Here is a 17,951-nt window from a genome sequence, read left to right on the forward strand (position 1 = left end):
AGAGCTTTCAGGCATATTTTGATGAAGCCATCGAGAGATTCAGCGAGTCCGATAAGACAGTTTACATAATGGGTGATTTCAACATAAACCTCCTCAATGCCGAGACCTGTAACTTCACTAAAGAGTTCTTACTCACCTTACAAAGCTACTCGTTCATTCCAACGATTGATAAACCAACTAGAGTATACAGCAACTCGGCCACTCTAATTGACAACATTTTTGTAAATAAAAATTGTGGAAGAATCACAAGTGGCAACATTATCTCAGACATAAGAGACCACTACTGTCAATTCTGCTTGACTGAATTCTCCTGCGAAACAAATTTCCCTAAAAAGACCATGGTGCGTGACTTATCTAGGTTTTCAGAAGAGGATTATAACTCTGAATTAGCGCAAGTCGGCTGGGAATCGATTCTTGCAAGAATAAATGGAAATATCGATATCGCTTTTTCAAAAATTTATGACAAACTTAACAAACTGACAAACAAACATGCTCCGCTTAAACCTCTATCAAAGCGAAAATTCAAGCAATCCTTCAAAAGCGTGGATTTCCAAAGGGCTAATCAAATCTATAAAAATTAAAAACGCTCTATTCGCCTCAGGGGATACCGACAAATACAAACTCTATCGAAACAAAATTACATCTCTAATTCGTCTTAGTAAAAAGCTCTATTATCACAAATATTTCACACAACATATGAACGATATGAAGAAAACATGGACTGGAATCAACGACGTACTGAACCGAAACAAAAGAAAATCAAAACCCATTGTTGGCTTTAAACGACTAAACGGGAATGGTAAGACGTGTAACCCTGCGGAATTGCCGAACGCACTAAACGATTTCTATTCTACGGTTGGCCAAAAGCTAGCGGCACATGTACAAGATAGTAATTATCACTATATCGAATACTTAACAAATATCAATTTCACCACTTCCTTTTTTCTTTAAACCAGTCATTTCATCAGATATCGAACTAGAAATCTCGCTTTTACCACCAAACAAGGCTTATGGACTATATTCATGCCCTATTCGTGTTTTGAAATGTGCAAAGAGCATACTCGCTTCACCACTAGCTGACTGTAGTATTTGTAGGTCACGTGATGTAAGATGATGCGATACCTGAAGAATAAAGTTGAGTTAATGTCTACCGTGAACTCCACGTGTTTTCTGTTTATCCTTTTATTTCGCTTCTAATTTCCTTCAGGATACAAAATTGGCGACGACGATGGGATCCAAAATCTAGACAGAGAGTAGAAATGGCGGCACACATTGGCAATATTGGCGCCTTCGACGAAAAGTCAGAGAAATTTAGTGATTATGCCGATCGTTTCGAAGCCTACGTGGCGGCGAATGACATCGATAACGATAAAAAGGTGAATGTTTTTCTAGCTGTTATCGGTCCAGATGCTTATAAACTATTGAAGAATTTATGTGATCCGGAGAATCCGAATACCAAGACGTTTACCCGGTTGTCACAGCTGTTGCAAGGACACTTTGAACCGGCTCCTATTGTGATGGCGGAAAGACACAAGTTTTGGACGGCATCCCAAGAAGAATGCGAGAGCGAGTCAGAATTCGTGGTGAAACTGAAAAAGTTGGCATCAACATGCAGCTTTGGTGATTTTCTGTCTGAAGCCCTAAGAGATAGACTTGTCTCTGGATTACATCCGAAAATGTCCAGAACCCAACGTCAACTCCTGTCAGTAAGAGAGTTAACCTACGCGGCGGCCCATGACAAATGTATTGCAGATGAATTGGCGGGTAAAGCGAATATAGAACACATGCGAGATTTAGTTAATAGTGAAGCCGAGAAGGTTCAACATGTCAATTCTGGACGCAACGTGGAGCAGAACAGCAAAAGGGCAGACAAGTGCAGATCATGTGGAAGTATGCAGCATCGATCTGAATCATGTAGATTCAAAAATGCCACATGCCATCACTGCCAGAAGAGAGGTCATATACGCCCCGGTATGTAAGGCCCGATTGTCACAAATGCAGTTTAAACGAAGATCAAGTGGTACAAAGGAGTCAAAGGTGAACTGTTGCGATAGTATTTCTGATGATGAAAGTGTAAGAAGCTGTGGTAGTCATGCAAGAGGCACACCTATGGATGCAGCTGAAGGTGTGGCCTTTGGATTATACAGAGCTGGAATTGAACAATTGTCCACTGAGTATGTAAATCGCGTCAAACCGTATGTAGTAAATGTTCAGGGCGCAGATTAATTGTAAAATGGAAGTAGACACGGGGGCATCTCGTTCTTCAGTGTCTAAACATGTCTATGATGCTGAATTATCAGATCATCCCATTCAACCTGTGGGAGTAAATGTACGCAGTTATTCAGGGGAAAAGATTCCAGTAGTGGGAAAAACTGCTGTACCAGTGAAATTTGAAAATCAGGAACACATTCTCGATTTAATTGTTGTAGAAGGCAATCTCCCTGCATTGTTTGGGCGAAATTGGTTGAGTAGAATAAGGGTGGACTGGAAGAACTTGTTTCACGTTAAAGTAGAAATCCCCAAGAATGAGATTTCAATCCCTAAATCTGAGATTTTCCAGCCGAATTTAATGATGTATTGGAAAAACACAAGATGTTGTTCTGCGCTCAGGGCTCTGGTATCAAGGGTTTTAAGGGATCCTTAAAACTTAAAGAGGGTGCCAAACCAGTGTTCATGAAGGATAGACCGGTCCCTTACTCGCTTGTGGAGAATGTTGAAAGAGAGTATGATCGCTTGGTTGAATCAGATATTTTATATCCTGTATCTAGCAGCAATTGGGCAAGCCCTGTGGTACATGTCCCTAAATCTGATGGATCCATACGAGTATGTGGGGACTACAAGGCCATTAATGAACGCATAGAAGATGATGTGTACAAATTACCCAATATACAAGACATGTTTGCATTGCTGTCTCAAAATGGGGCGATTCCTGATACCTTTTCTGTCATTGATTTAGCCAGTGCTTTCAACCAATTATTTTTGGATGAAGAGTCCTCTCAGCTACTAACCATCAACACTAGAAAAGGTTTATTTAGATCCAAACGCCTGTGTTTTGGGGTAAAAACTGCAACTTCCCAATTTCAACGCGTCATGGATTCTATCCTGTCAGGTATTAAGGGTGTGATGGTGAGGGTTGACGACATTCTGGTGGCAACATCATGGGGAGCAACCAATCACATGGAAGTGATCAAACAGGTTTTTGGAACACTGGCAAAGCACAATGTTAAGGTGAATGGCCTTAAATTTCAATGCTTTCAAACTCAAGTGAAGTATATGGGGCATATTTTGAGTAAAGAGGGTATCAGTCCTGTTAAGAGCAAGCTGGACGCAATTCGCCTAGCCCCTAGACCTAAAGATGTGTCTCAGCTGCGATAATTTTTAGGCATGTTGAATCATTACTCAAAGTTTATCAAGGATTTTTCGTCCAAAGTGCACCCACTGTACCAACTTCTTGGGAACAACGCTGAATGGTTTTGGAGCAAAGAGTGTGAAATTTCATTTTTATGGGCCAAAGAAGTTCTCTCTAGTGAGCAAGTTCTAGTCCATTATGACCCACAAAAGCCTCTTATACTGAGTGTGGATGCCAGTCCATATGGCATAGGGGCGGTATTGAGTCATCTGATGGAAGATGGCAGTGAGCGGCCGGTGGAGTTTGCTTCTCGTACATTTAGCAGTGCTGAACGAAATTATGCCCAGATAGAAAAAGAGGGGCTGGCTATCATCTTTGGAATTAAACGATTTCAGCTCTATCTCTATGGTAGAACGTTTACACTAGTAATGGATCACCAACCTCTAACTCGCATTTTTGGTCCAAAATCTAGTGTTCCCCCATTGGCTGCAGCCCGTTTACAACGATGGGCTGTACTCCCGTCTGGATATGATTTTGACATTGCATTCAAAACTTCAGCTGACAATGCTAATGGAGATTTGTTCAGTCGATTTCCACTACAGTCTCTGCCTGATGATGAGGATTTGGATCCAGATATGCATTATGTGTTTGCAACGGTGACAGATGAATTGCCCGTAACTGCAGCAGAGATAGCTGAAGGTGCAAAGACAGATGGTTTGCTTGTAAAGGTATATGAATATACTTCCTCTGGCTGGCTAGGCACTTGCCCGAGTCCAGAGCCTAGACCTTTTGGGATCGTAGAGATGAGCTTGCGCTGGAAAATGGGTGCTTACTGTGGGGTAGGCGTGTCATCATCCCATTGAGCTTACAAAAATGTTTACTGGAGGAATTACACGAGTGCCATCCAGGTATGTGTAGGATGAAAGCACTAGCCAGGTCCTTTCTGTGGTGGCCTGGAATTGATCTTGATATAGAAGAGAGGGTAAGGCTTTGTGATGTGTGTACCCAGGTACATCATTCTTCTAAGGCAGTTCCTTTGCTGCTGTGGCCTTGGTCAACTGAGCATTGACTGAGAATTCATGTTGATTATGCTGAGGTGAAAGGTCAACAGTTTCTCCTGATGGTTGATAGCCATTCTAAATGGATGGAAGTTTTTCCGATGAGGAGTACCACTGCAGATGCTACCATAGAGGTCTTGAGAGTTCTGTTTTCTCGATATGGGCTGCCATTAAAGGTGGTCAATGATAATGGCCCACAATTTGTGGCTAGAGAATTCCAGACATTTTCGAAAATGAATTGCACTAAACACACTTTGTGCCCCCCATATCATCCCTCTACAAATGGTTTGGCAGAAAGATATGTACAAACTTTCAAAAGGACATACCGGACTTGTCCTGACCAGGGGTCACTTCAGCACAAGGTGGCTAATGTCCTATTCCACTACAGAAACACACCACACTCCACAACTGACAAAACCCCTGCTCAGCTGTTTTTAAAAAGAGAGCCCAGAACACACCTCTCCTCGGTTAAACCCAGCTTGCAAAGACATGTAGAAAAGAAGCATGTAGCATCCAAATTATACAGGGATGGGCTCCACCCGAGAGGGCGAATTTTTGATTTATATCAACCAGTTAGGGTAAAAAACACTAGACGAGGGAAGGAGAAGTGGATAACAGGCATTATTGTGGCAGTAAAGGGCCCTGAAACTTATCTTGTACGTGGCCCGGTAATAATCGTCGTTTTGTACACGCTAATCACTTGATACCAGATGATGCCAGAGGCCTGGATTCCCATGTGGAAAAGATTACACCAGATGTGTTTAAAAAGAATCCATCCTTGGATTTTAAAGGCGCATTCCTCAGTTCCGATGGAAATTCCCAAATTCCGTCTAAAGATAACAATGAATTATCTAGCAAATCTGGTGTTATTGCTGTACCAATCGTTGAAAATGATATCGAATTAAAAAGCAGCGATGATTCTGGGTGTGAGAGTCCCGATACAGCCATTACCAGGCCCATTGAACCAACCCACAGTAAATCCGAGACCGGTCCGGTGGTCACCCGATCAGGGCGAGTGATCAAGCCTCCAAACAGGTTGAGTTTGTAGTTTATGTTAGAAAATTATGTTTATGGTTAAAAAAAACTGTATAGGAAGGAGGAAATGTAGTATTTGTAGGTCACGTGATGTAAGATGATGCGATACCAGAAGAATAAAGTTGAGTTAATATCTACTGTGAACCCCACGTGTTTTCTGTTTATCCTTTTATTTCACTTCTAATATCCTTCAGGATACAAAACTGAGCTTATCAACTTCTCTGTCCAAAGTGGAAAATATCCTTAAAACATGCAAAAGTTATCCTGGTATACAAGGGCGACGATGAGACCGACCTTAGCAACTACCGTCCTACTTCACTACTCTCCGTCTTCAATAAAATCTTTGAAAAAATCATTTACAACCGATTGAAATCATACATCGAATATAATTGAAAAATTAAACGAGACTTACCTGTAAGTTGAAGTTTGATTGGAATTCTATCGAGTAATCAAACTGCATCAAGGGATCAATGAGATAGCTAGACGCATGCGCATAACCGGTATTTATAGCCGAATGTGACAGTCTGATCACCATGAAGTAGATTGCATAAGAACTGTAATGTCAATAACACTAAAATCAAATGTATAAGTATGATTTGTTGCCCAAGGGTGGGCATGTGATCCCTTAGTGCAGTTTGATGACTCGATAGAATTCCAATCAAACTTTAACTTACAGGTAAGTCTCGTTTAATTTTTCAATTCTATCTCGTCATCACTGCCCCAGGGATCCCATGAGATTTCAAAGCCAAGACAGTCACATGAGGAACAAACAGTGAATGATGAATCACTATAATCAGTTTATTAACTGAAACGTAGTAAGTCAAACAGATTTACATGACAAATATCAACTGAGGGTATAAGTATCTTCCCCACAATAAAAAGCACGAGGAACGGAGCAATGAGTGATGTAGGTATTACAATCTATGTATCAATTGGAACCTAAAACACCATATGCAGGTGTATGTAACATTAAAGTAATGTTAAGAAACATAAATGTTAAATAAAGTTTCTGTCTAGAAGATGTTTCGTTAAAGCTAGTAGTACAAAAAACCATTTGCCAACAAGTCCAATTTCAGGACTATGCAGTCTTGAGAAAAGCAGAAGCAAATGTGGAGGATTCCACAGGTTCGTCATAAAACTTATCAAAACATCTCGATGATGACCACCCAGCAGTTTTCAGGATTTCTTGGATTGGAACAGAGGCTGTTTTAGCCTTTGAAGTAGCTGCTGCTTGTGTACTGTGTGGCTTAAATATTGTTATGTCCACCCCAGCAGAGGTCATGACAGTGCGAATCCACCTAGAAAGAGTCTCCCTGGACACCCGTTTATATGGCTTAGTAAAACTGAAAAAAAGTTTAGTTTCCATACCCCTGAGAAGCTTTGTTCTCTTAAGATACTCTTTTAAGCAAGTACCAACACAAAGGGATGGATTGGCTGGGTATGCTCTCAAAACAACTGTGGGTGCTTTGTAGCCTGGCCTGCTCTGTTTGATATGGGCAGTAAGCAGGAATGCCTTTCAAAAATCTAAAAACAAGTGGGTGGCAACCAATAGTTTTCTGGTCATTAGAAAGGGTAATTGCTGACATGGCACTACTAGCAGGGTTAATGGTAGTGTAGCTCAAGCTTTTCTCATGGAGGCTGACCAAGAAATCCTGGTATTAAAGGTGAGTTATAGGGATCAGCCTGTCGTTCACAACAAAAGTCAATCCACTGCTCGATGTACAGTTTATATTGTTTCTGCGTCCCATCTGACCATGACTGCAAGATGATTGTTGCAGCCTTCTCTGATATGTTGCGCTGCTAGAGGCTTTTCCCGAGACCATGCAAGCTATCAACTTTAGCTGCTTGCGAAGGGGGTGTAGAGCATTGTTGTGAGGTTGTGTCAAGAGATAGTCCAGCTGAGGCAGCAACACTGGGTTGTCTATTAAAAGGTGAAGGAGCGTTGTAAACCAAGGTTGTGTCTGCCAGAAAGGGACTAAGATTACACCAGTAGCTTGATCCTGTTCTATTTTTTGCAGACAAGTTGCTATCAGGCTGAAAGGTGGAAAAGCATAAAAATAATGTTCTTTCCATTGCATGAATAATGCATTTACACATTTTGCATTAGGGTCTGGTTTCCAAGACACATACGTAGGTATTTTAAAATTAAGTCGGGAAGCAAAAAGATCTATTTCAAAAGGGCCCCACATTTCATTAATGTGATCAAACACATCTGGATATAGAGACCATTCAGTGGAGGTGTGGAATACTCTAGATTCCGAGTCAGCTACTACATTGATGGAGCCTGGTATGTGGCAGGCACTGAGCCAAAGTTCCCTTTCAATACACCACAGCCAAATTTGCCGGGCCATGTTGTTGCAATTTGCAGATTGGATACCCCCATTGCATTGATATAAGCTACTGTAGTAGTGTTATCAGATTGAATCCTAATGTGCTTCTGTATCACGTGATGACACAGAGACTTGAGACCTAACCAAATTGCTTTTAGCTCCAGGTAGTTAATATGAAACCCTTGCTCCTTCAAACTCCAAGGGCCACCAGTTTTCTGTTCCCCATACACTGCCCCCAGCCCTTAGTTGAGGCATCGGTTGTCAGGGTCATGTCAGGGTTAGGCTGAACAATCTTCTTAAAAGAAGAGTGCACATTATTCATCCACCAAGACAAATCCACTTTGGCATCCTTAGACAGATATAATGGCCCATCATAATTACCCTTGCTAGCCTGCCGTGCAAGGACCTTATTCTTTTCTAGATTCCTGTAATACAACTCTCCAAATTGCACTGCAGGTAGACTTGAGACTATCAAGCCAATGACGTGGGCAGTTTCTCTGACGGTCACCTCAGTTTTGAGTAGTAAATTCTGAAAGGTTATACGTACGCGTGTAGCTTTGGTAGGGGGAAGTCTAAATGTCATAAGAATACTGCTAAGTAAAAACCCAAGAAATTCTATTTCTTGTGTGGGAATAAAAACTGATTTCACAGGATGAATTACGAATCCCAGGTTTTGGAATGTGTCAATCGTGTCCTGGACATTCCTCTTACAAGCAGCGTAGTCATATCCTAATAAGAAAGAGTCATCTTTGTGCCCCATGCAAGGATGGCCCATTGATCTGATATGAGAGTAAACAGGTTTTAAAATTTTTGTGAACAGCCTGGGGGCACAAGCGAGGCCATTGGGTAGGCATGTGTGTTCATAATAACTCCCTTATCACTCAAAGTTTAAATATTTCCTGTCCTCTTTAGCAACAGGGACAGAATAGTATGCGTCCTTTAGGTCAATTGAAGCCATAAAGCACCCCGGACGCATGAGTTTAAGAGCTGTTTGAATAGTGTCCATTTTGAAACGGTGGTACGAAACAAATTCATTAAGAGGTTTGAGATTTAAAATCATTCTGTAGCTGCCATCTTTTTTAGGCCGTACAAATATAGTTGAGAGGAAGTCCCCCTCTACATATTCAGTTTGTTCCAAAAATCCTTTAGGAGAGGTGTAGATATTTCTTCACTTATTATCTCCCTTTCACCAGGTGAGAAGTGGATTTGTTTTGGTGGGTGAGGTTGGACAGAGGTATTAGCTTCAAACTCAATATGGTAGTGCTTTATGGCATCAAGTATGACTTGCTCATTTGTCAGAGACTCCCAGGAACCAACATGGTCCTTCAGCTGTCCTGCTGAAAAAATAAGGACCATTAGATGCAAGTAATCCCCATCCATAAATGATTTAGGATGTGTCCTCACCTGGTTATCGTTTAATCTTTGTTGTTGGATCGGCTGGGTTTTTTCGGGGCACTCTTGTGTCCCCGGCTGTACCCTAAAAGAGGGCGTGTCTGAGATGTTTTCTGGCCAGTAAATGTCCGGTGGTATGGTTTGAAATTTGAGCGTCGAAATTTCTGCCTCCCAGCCTTTAGATAGTTATGGCTGGATGTGCGGGTGTCAGAGGTCTTCTGCATCTGCTGGCCCGCTTTCTTTGCGTCTGCCATATCCTTTAGATGTTTTGACAATTCATCCCCAAATAGCTTTGTAGAGGGCTTGATGTCCTCTTTGCATAACCTGGTGAAAGTGGGGTTGAGGTCGGGCTTGATTAGCTCTCGTCGTTTCATATTAAGTTTATAATTGGCATTAGCCACAAGGGAAATGCTGTCCATGACCTGGTCCAGGACCTGACGGACGTTAGTGGGTTTGCCAGTTTGAAGGTCTTTTACCAACTGGTCCCCCAAAATCGACAGGGATGGTAAAACCTGAACAAGCAATTCTTGCACCTTCTGAAAAGCAAGGTGAACTGTTCTGCTCCTCCTGGGAAGCAGATCCCAAACCTTCTCGTTAATTTTTGTAGTACACAGGAACTTACAGTTTTCTGGTGGAGGGTATTTATCAACTCTTTCCTTCACCGTTTCTGGTGAAAGACCTCCAGAAGCCATATTATCAATTAGACTGACAATCTTCTCTGTTATGGCAGGAGATTTATCGCTGGTCTGTACCAATGCTTGAGTAAGGCTTTCGAGGAAATCATTCTGCTTTTCTGAGTCAGAGCCAGCAGATTCTTTCACCACGCAAGAGTCGCTCGGGTCGAGCACATTATTTAACGTGGCAGTAATATTTAGTTGTGTATTTCTCATGTTTGAGTCTTCCTTTTCTGCCTCCTCGTCTGATTCAGGACGAAGGAGGATGTCGTCTTTAAGACTGGTGAGCGTCGCTGTCTGCTTTTCTGAAGCTTTGGTCAATTGTGCCAAAGTATCGTTAAGTCCTCTGAGGATCCCCACCATGATGTTCTGTGAAGATTGGTCTACAGCATCGTTCGAGCACTGAATATCGGGTTCCAAACCTGGTGTAGTCATTCTAGGCGTTTTCTACCCAGTGATTTTATTGCAGACCCGATATTAAGAAACTTGAAGGTAAAAATGGAAGATTTTCTTCGCATAAGTAGTCACCGTGCTAAACTGATTTGCGGGCGAAAGGCACTGGTTATGCGCATGCGTCTAGCTATCTCATGGGATCCCTGGGGCAGTGATGACGAGATAGAATGAACTATTATTTGAAGCCCAGTATGGCTTCAGAGAGAAATTTTCCACTCAGCATGCAATTTTGGACATAGGGAATACAGTACAAACTAATATGGACAAGAAATGTTCACATGTGGTATTTTTCTCGATTTTAAAAAAGCGTTTGATACTGTCAATCTCACTATTCTACTTGATAAATTGCACCATAATGGGATGAGAGGTATTGTACATCAGTGGTTCTCGTCGTACTTAACTAATCGAACGCAAACAACACATATTCTGATAATGACCATATTTCATCTAAGAAAAATTCGGTAACTGGAGTTCCACGAGGATTTGTGTTAGTCCCCTTACTTTTCTTGATTTATATTAGTGACATTCATTTTTGTAGCAGTAAACTTGGCTTTTATCAGTTTGCTGATGACACAAACCTGTTATATGCTGACAAGGACTTGAAATCCCTGGAAACCGTAGTTAATAATGAGCTAAAAAATGTCTGTGATTGGCTTAATGCTAATAAACTAATCATTAACGTGAAGAACGCAAATTTTGTCGTTTTTAAGCCAGCACAAAAAAGAATTAATCATCAGCTATGTATCAGAATTCCGGATAACAACAGCAATGGATTCACACTTCTTGAATGCGAAGATTATGTAAAATTTTTGGTTCTACTAATTGACAAGAACTTAACCTGGAGGCCTCATATTGATCATATTGCTTCGAAGATTAGCAAAATAGTCGGTATAGTCGCTAGGCTTAGACATCATGTACCTTTAAATACCCTTCTTCAAATTTACCGTTCGCTGATTTTTCCCTACACGCTCTACGGTATAGCTGCTTGGGGCCAGGCAGCTCAGAGTGATTTAAAAAAGATTCTCACCTTACAAAAGCGTGTACTCTGATTTATTTTCTTCTCCAGCAAAATATCGCATGCTGTCCCCCTTTTTATAACTTCGAATATCCTACCCATTAATATGCTCTATTTTGAAACCATTTCTGCCATAATGCATGACGTTTCTACTGGCTCTACACTAAGGAATATTCGCGAGCTTTTTATTAATTCATCTGACGTCCATACATATAACACGCGTTTTTCATCCACAGAGAATTTTTATGTACAGAAATTTAGATTTCATGTGAAATTTAAGTCTTTCTCTGCGTTTGGTACGAAGTTATGGACTGTCTAAACCCTGACTTGCGTAAGCTCACGAAAAGAGCATTTAAAAGGAAAATTCATAAGTTGCTTTAGACTATACTTGCGGGGATTGAGGACTATTATGTTAACGCCCATTCACTGTAGTAAACTAATGCATGGCTTATAAAATCCTCTACAATACAAAATATTAACAGCGTAAAAAGTGATCCAAAATAACTCACTTTCGGCTCACATCTACTCCTTCTTTTTTTTTTTTTTGTCAAAGCGTCTGGAAAACTATAAATGTGAAGGTGTAGTCTGATCGTCCGGGTGAGTGTAGTCCTGAGAAGGACTGTTGTCGGTGGCAGTGACTGACGTTTCGACAACCTGTGCGGAAGTCATCATCAGAGTCAAGTGAGTGATTGTTGTCAGTAGAATGTTCTTATTCCAGTTCGTGTGAAATGATCGGTTGGTTTTGCCGTGATGTTATTGGCTGTAAGACTCAAGTGACGTAAGTCGTTCGTGATTGGTCTGTTTCGGTCTGTCGGTAAAGCTAGGTTGTTCTTTTTCGGTCGTTTGTGATGTTTATGTCGTGGATGAGTCATTTGTATGGGGCGGGTAGTTGTTGACATCTGTTTAGGGGAGTCTGTTCTAAGTTAGTAAACCAGCTTTCCAGAGTCACTACACTCACCCGGACGATCAGACTACACCTTCACATGTTACCCCCGGGTTCAAACCATTTACTGCAAAACTATAAATAACGGAGTCAAATCTGAACAGATTCAAAGTCTAATAATCTGATAAGTAAAAGCATATCTAAAACTATACAGAAAAGAGAAAGGTGAATGGCAAATCTAGAACCCTATGCATGGCTTATAACCCCAATAATATTGTAGTAATAAAATCTCTTTAGTTTATTGTGGTAATCAAACTTCTTTAGCTTGCAATGTGTAGTATTTACTTATTTATTTCAAATTAATTAACGGCAAGACTAGCTAATGCGATATGCGGGTTGTGTAAATTTGCTTGTAATGTTCTGTAAAATAATAATAATAAACAACAACAACAACAAACAACAAACAACAAACACAACTTTATATTTACGGAGCTCAAAAGCAAGTCCAAGTAAACCACTATACAAACTCTATAATAGTCCACTGTGAAATAGCCTGTGACAGAACCTGGGCCGCCTGTGGTTTATAGTGGTTTCGTTGGACTTGCTTTTGAATGGTCCTTCAAAAACTCTGGGTCTCGCAAAATTTTAGTCGAATTTCGTAGGTCTCGCAGTCTCATTTTTTCAGGGGTTGTGAGCGTCTCACACTCTCGTTTTTTATACGAAGGTGTCTCGGAGTCTCAATTTTTTGCAAGGCTAAGGGTCTCGCAGTCCTGATTCGTTTGTTGGTTTTTTAAAATGACGTCTTCTATAAATTGAAAAAAGCAAACAAATAAGAAAATGCTATGCTTAACAGACCCTTAATCAAATACTTAGTTTGATTTAACTTTGTTTTCCAGGAAAATTAATCTTTTGAATATTAACTTTCATTTCCTGTATACGTAGCTGGTGGTTTTGATTTCCCCGCTTTCGACGCGATCGCCGGAAAGCGATAGAGTGTACGATAGTTTTAAAATTTCGACCTACTTTGCCAACTTTTTCCATCTTGGGCAAACAATCCCAGGTAAAACCACCATCAGTGCGACTTGCGGCCTAGATCTTTCATAGCTAGCTATAGTAGCTTACAGTTATAGGACCGCGGGACTTGACTGGCCAAGCGTGGCGTGGTTGTTTTCGCGAGGCCGGGATTGAAGTTTTACTGGTAGACTAACAGCGAATTGTCGGCACATTCATAAATACCAACATTTATATATAGAGTACCTAGGTGATTCGTGCTTTCGCTTCCGATGAGAAGAAGAAGACCTTATGCCCATTTCGGTTTTCTCCATTGTTTTGAACGCTTCCACCTCAACTGAGTTCAAACACGGCCGCGCGTTCTTTCTGACGACTTCCAGAGTTGTAAGTGGCAGTGCGTCAGTCCAAAAAATCAAAGGGAAACGACCAAGCGCAACCTCCTGACCGGAAATTAGGTCATGGCCAGGAAAAAAATAAAATTTATTGAGTGTTGATAGATTTTCAGATATGATGTTTCGTGCAAGGGCTTACAACAAAAGAATCATTTGGGAGACTTTTGTACAAGCTCATTCTAGCTCATTCTCGTAGCTCTCAACCAAATCTAGGGCTCGCAATTTAAGAGTCTGAACGTCTCGCGCTCGCACTCAAAACCCTTTGAAGTCTCGGTCTCGCAATCTAAAAATTCAAAAGGTATCGGGCTCGCAAAGAAAAATGCTACTCTTGCCGTCTCGCAAAGTCTCGCATTTACCATTCGCCACCCCTATTACTGTTGTTGAATCTGCCAACAGTCAGTGTCTTGTGCGTCAATTAGAGGCCGCGTGCATTTTGTATCCTTTCTGAAAAATACACAAATTTGATGATATATTCATGAATAACCACAATTTATATATAAAAAAATGTTATTTACTAGGTTAGGTCGGTCTGTATTGGAAAAAAAAAAAAAACTGTGCCCTCTGTCTTGAGTACCACCTGAGGCCCAAAGACCTCGGACGCAGTTTTTTCCACCACGGACCTCCCGTCTGGTGAATCACATATATTTATTATCATGGGCCAAGCTTTTTCTAGCGCGCGGCACGTTGACTTCCTAAAAAATATGAAGTAAACACAAGCTAAGGGTATAGGCGCAATTTAATCGAGTCAAACAATACCAGACTTGAGAGTATTAGATGAAGGCCTGATATTGGATGCTTTGAAGTCCACGGCAGATCCAAACCTAACTCTGAAAGCGGCGAGGGTGAAAGACTAAAAGCATTCAGTACAAAATTACCACGAACCGTCTGATAGAAATAAACTTCTCCATTACCGTTTACTCCATTCTTACGCGCTGTTGTTAACCCCAGAGAGCTTTCTGGGAAACGTGTTTGCAGTTACAGGACATCGCGTGACTAAATTGACATTATACGATGTGTCACGATATGTAAATTAAACAAAACACCTCAGACGTGTGTTAGTTACTCTTACGCCTTCGAGACTGCTGCGCTCCTTATCATGTCAAGAAGACTTGTAGCCATTGCTGTGGATTCCAGCGAACACAGCGAGAAGGCATTTGATTGTAAGTACTCAAGAACACGTTTAAATCCGTGATCTACATGAAATCATCATTGTACCTTCCACGAACGCAAAATGCGTTTGTAAATACAATTCAAGTCGAGCGGCAGCTTGTTGTGTACACGACAAGTCAAACTGTTTTCAACTCAAGGATGTGCATATGTTACGGCCAAAATAGAGTAGTTAATATTTACTTTATGAATACCTTGTCTGAAGAGAATCTGCTAAAATTTAATCGATGGTTTGACCCGAAGAGCGACAAGAATACATTTGCGTGAGAATCTGCACGGAGGTGAATATATTATCTTGCAAGCAGATTACGTTGCATCGAAAATAAACCTGCCATTTGACTTGATTTGATACAACAATTTTCATTTCGCCCAAATGATATAATACCAACGGAGAAGTGAGAAGTAATACTAAGGACGGTGGGGAGCTTCGATACCAAAACGAGCCACGGGAAGAAGTAAGGGGTATCTGTTCTTATATACCTGTTTACCCACACGGATTTGAAATGACACGCTACGTGTCATCTTCACCCATCTTGCTAGAACGTTGTGTCATTGAACCAAACTTTTTGGTTTAAATTCTTTAGACAGAACCTCATTTGTTAAACAATTTTCACCAAGTGCTAATGTCAACGTTATTGTTCCTCAGCCCTCGAGATCCATCTGTGTTAGAGTAGCTTAGATGTTTGTTTAGCTCCTTTTTTTTTGTTTCCATCTTTGTTTATTCTATGCAGGGTTTATGACAAATGTTTACCATGATGGCGATAAACTGCTTGTAATACACTCGCATGAACTGCCGACCCCGGCTATGCCTCGTAAGTATTATCTCTGCACCTTGAGTGAAATACATTGAGTGGAGGTGCCAGGGGAGAAGTCTTTTACATTTGAAACTTCCGTACTTAGCAGAATTCATTGCAGAAATTAAGGGGTCATCTTACGATTTTATAGGCACTACATTTGTTTCTCTAAGGCATAAAGCTGAAATAGATTTCTGAGTAGGGTCAAGATGGGGCAAGAAAAGGTGAATTGGGAGGCTGTTTACGCTCTCTGATGGATACATATGCTGAAATAAAGAAAAGAGAAACATTTTTTTATTGTTGTCTTTGAAGATATGATGGCTACCGATGCATGGCACAGTGAGGTTGTGAAACACCAAAATACCATAAAAGAACTGGAGAAGAAATATGAGAAAAAATGTAAAGACTTGAAGGTACAGGTGTTATTCCATACAGTTAGTACCTATATCTTCTGATCACAAAAACAATGAAACCCATAGCTTCCAATTCTAATTCTGATTACATATCGATAAAACTCAATTTGCAATTGAGAGTACTGTAATTTGTCTGATAACCCCCTCTCAGACAAGCCCTTCTCTCTCTCCAATAAGGTTCCTTCTCTAACAATCCCCTCCCCGAGTTACCCAGAGCTAGCTGACTTCTACTTATTTCTTTCCAAAATTCAGCCGCCCGTTTACATGAGGTTGTGAACATATAAATGGGGCCTGATAAGCCATGCTCTGATAAAACCTTCTCTCTAATAAGCCCCCTCCCTGACAGTCCCTCTCTCTCTTGTAAGCGCCCCCCGTCTGACGATCCGTTTCTCTTGAATATGCTCCCCCTCTCTCTGATACTTCCCCGCTCTAACGAATAAGTTCCTCTCTCTGACAACCTCCTCTATCTCTCTTATAAATCCCCTTCTTTGTCAAATCCCTCTCTATCTTACGACCCCTCTTTCTTACAGTCCCCTTTCTCCCTATAGAGCTCTCCTCTCCGACAATTCCCACACTTTCTAATACCCCCCCCCCACCCTGCGTCCTCTTTGATAAACTCTCTCTCTAACAATTTTTCTCCTGAGATACAATGAAATATATGAAGTTCATATATTTTGTACTGCGGTATTAGATACATATGATGCACGATCCTCGCAGTAGATAGCGCTATTTAAGCAATAGCGAAAATCAGACCTGAAAAACATTTTTTTTTTTCAATTTTTTTTTTTTTTTTTTTCAGGTCTGATTTTCGCTATTGCTTAAATAGCGCTATCTACTGCGAGGATCGTGCATCATATGTATCTAATACCGCAGTACAAAATATATGAACTTCATATATTTCATTGTATCTCATTTATCACTTTCACGGGTTTATTACGAATCAACTTAACGGCCTACTCCCAGTTGGCTTGTTAGCTCAATTGATAGAGCGCTGCACTAGTATCGCAGAGGTCAGTGGTTCGAATCCCGTACAGGCCTGGTTTTTTTCAGGTCTGATTTTCGCTATTGCTTAAATAGCGCTATCTACTGCGAGGATCGTGCAACATATGTAATTTTTCTCCTGTCTGATTATTTCCTCTGTTTTTAGCTGTCAGCAAAGATTGTTGTACAAGCTGGCTCTCCTGGACAGACGATCTGTGCGGTTGCCAAGAAGGAGGAGGCCACTTTTGTTGTGATTGGCAGTCGCGGTGCGGGAACAGTTCGCCGCACCATATTAGGAAGTGTGAGCGATTATGTAGTTCACCATGCCCACGTACCAGTGGTAGTGGTACCAAAGGAATAGAGCAAACAGACTTCTCCTAGTACCCCTCTAAAGCGAATTAACTATAGATGCGCTTCGGAACCTGTTTCATTTTTATCTTAAACTTTTGTAAAAAGTAAACCGATCGAGCGAGAACGACAGAGTTTAGAATCGAATGAATGTGGTCTTTTATGGCCTGATTGAACTCACTTCGCGGAATGGAAATGCTCTTCAAGTCTGTAGAGGTCGCACAGTAACCAAGATGTTTTGGTTAATTAAGGAACTGTAATAAAAATATGTAGGCATTTATCAGTAAAGATTTGTACTGTAAATTAAAACGCGTTCTTCAAAAACCAAACTTGTTTTGTCTTTGTCGACACCACGGACTCAGAGAAAAATCAGTAAAAATTGGAAGGTCTTAAGCTTATGGTAAGGAATGAAAAATCTAGAACACAGCAATTTGTCAACTCTCCCCTCCCAGAGGTAGAATGCCCGTTTCGGACATGCAAGTTCGCACGCGCTCGTCACGCGTCATGCAGTCTGAGCTGACATTGGCTGTTAACAAAACGCAAAGAGAAAATAGGTCTGATTTCAGTGACTAGTGGTCGTTGTTCAGCTATCAGAGGTAACAGCATGGCGAGTTCTGAGGCCAGAGTTGTGTGTATTGCAGTAGACGGAAGTGAGC

The 17,951-nt window shown here is 41.0% G+C and overlaps 5 protein-coding genes across 6 annotated transcripts in view; 4 read left to right on the forward strand and 1 right to left on the reverse strand.

Moving 5' to 3' along the window:
- Positions 1–1,236: 1,236 nt before the first annotated feature.
- On the forward strand, positions 1,237–2,574 carry LOC111334721 (uncharacterized). Its single transcript, XM_022940534.2, has one exon. It carries the CDS (start codon positions 1,260–1,262, stop codon positions 1,977–1,979), a length of 720 nt encoding a protein of 239 aa, XP_022796269.2. The 5' UTR covers positions 1,237–1,259; the 3' UTR covers positions 1,980–2,574.
- Positions 1,996–3,375, forward strand: LOC111344043 (uncharacterized protein K02A2.6). Its single transcript, XM_022951250.2, has 2 exons — positions 1,996–2,178; positions 2,611–3,375. Exons 1-2 carry the CDS (start codon positions 1,996–1,998, stop codon positions 3,373–3,375), a joined length of 948 nt encoding a protein of 315 aa, XP_022806985.2.
- A 3,745-nt stretch (positions 3,376–7,120) lies between these two features.
- On the reverse strand, positions 7,121–10,454 carry LOC148719501 (uncharacterized). Its single transcript, XM_088741208.1, has 2 exons — positions 9,177–10,454; positions 7,121–7,476 (listed from the first exon to the last, which is right to left on the reverse strand). Exon 1 carries the CDS (start codon positions 10,271–10,273, stop codon positions 9,188–9,190), a length of 1,086 nt encoding a protein of 361 aa, XP_088597334.1. The 5' UTR covers positions 10,274–10,454; the 3' UTR covers positions 7,121–7,476; positions 9,177–9,187.
- A 4,137-nt stretch (positions 10,455–14,591) lies between these two features.
- LOC111344054 (uncharacterized) lies at positions 14,592–17,624 on the forward strand. Of its 2 annotated transcripts, none has more exons than XM_022951259.2 (4): positions 14,592–14,752; positions 15,491–15,571; positions 15,866–15,966; positions 17,114–17,624. In XM_022951259.2, the coding sequence occupies exons 1-4, from the start codon at positions 14,689–14,691 to the stop codon at positions 17,306–17,308; spliced, it is 441 nt and encodes a 146-aa protein (XP_022806994.2). In that variant the 5' UTR covers positions 14,592–14,688; the 3' UTR covers positions 17,309–17,624. The 2 variants fall into 2 exon arrangements, with proteins under 2 accessions (XP_022806994.2, XP_088597335.1); XM_088741209.1 differs by lacking the exon at positions 14,592–14,752 and adding an exon at positions 15,088–15,214.
- A 176-nt stretch (positions 17,625–17,800) lies between these two features.
- The window catches only part of LOC111344049 (uncharacterized), a 7,326-nt gene continuing 7,175 nt past the window's right edge, over positions 17,801–17,951 (forward strand). The window contains exon 1 of the mRNA XM_022951254.2: positions 17,801–17,951. This exon is cut by the window's right edge and continues 21 nt beyond it. Within this exon, the coding sequence (XP_022806989.1) occupies positions 17,900–17,951 (52 nt within the window). The 5' untranslated portion in view covers positions 17,801–17,899.

The sequence above is a fragment of the Stylophora pistillata genome, chromosome 12 (assembly GCF_964205215.1).
Source record: "Stylophora pistillata chromosome 12, jaStyPist1.2, whole genome shotgun sequence".
NCBI lineage: Eukaryota > Metazoa > Cnidaria > Anthozoa > Scleractinia > Pocilloporidae > Stylophora > Stylophora pistillata.

Excerpts from the sequence above, each read along its gene's own strand:
- LOC111334721 (XM_022940534.2), top strand. The coding sequence starts at position 1,260 with ATGGCGGCACACATTGGCAATATTGGCGCCTTCGACGAAAAGTCAGAG.
- LOC111344043 (XM_022951250.2), top strand. The coding sequence starts at position 1,996 with ATGCAGTTTAAACGAAGATCAAGTGGTACAAAGGAGTCAAAGGTGAAC. Across the intron at positions 2,179-2,610 it reads AACAATTGTCCACTGAGTAT|GGCTCTGGTATCAAGGGTTT; the intron begins GTAAATCGCGTC and ends TTCTGCGCTCAG.
- LOC148719501 (XM_088741208.1), bottom strand. The coding sequence starts at position 10,273 with ATGACTACACCAGGTTTGGAACCCGATATTCAGTGCTCGAACGATGCT.
- LOC111344054 (XM_022951259.2), top strand. The coding sequence starts at position 14,689 with ATGTCAAGAAGACTTGTAGCCATTGCTGTGGATTCCAGCGAACACAGC. Across the intron at positions 14,753-15,490 it reads CAGCGAGAAGGCATTTGATT|GGTTTATGACAAATGTTTAC; the intron begins GTAAGTACTCAA and ends TATTCTATGCAG. Across the intron at positions 15,967-17,113 it reads AAAAATGTAAAGACTTGAAG|CTGTCAGCAAAGATTGTTGT; the intron begins GTACAGGTGTTA and ends CTCTGTTTTTAG.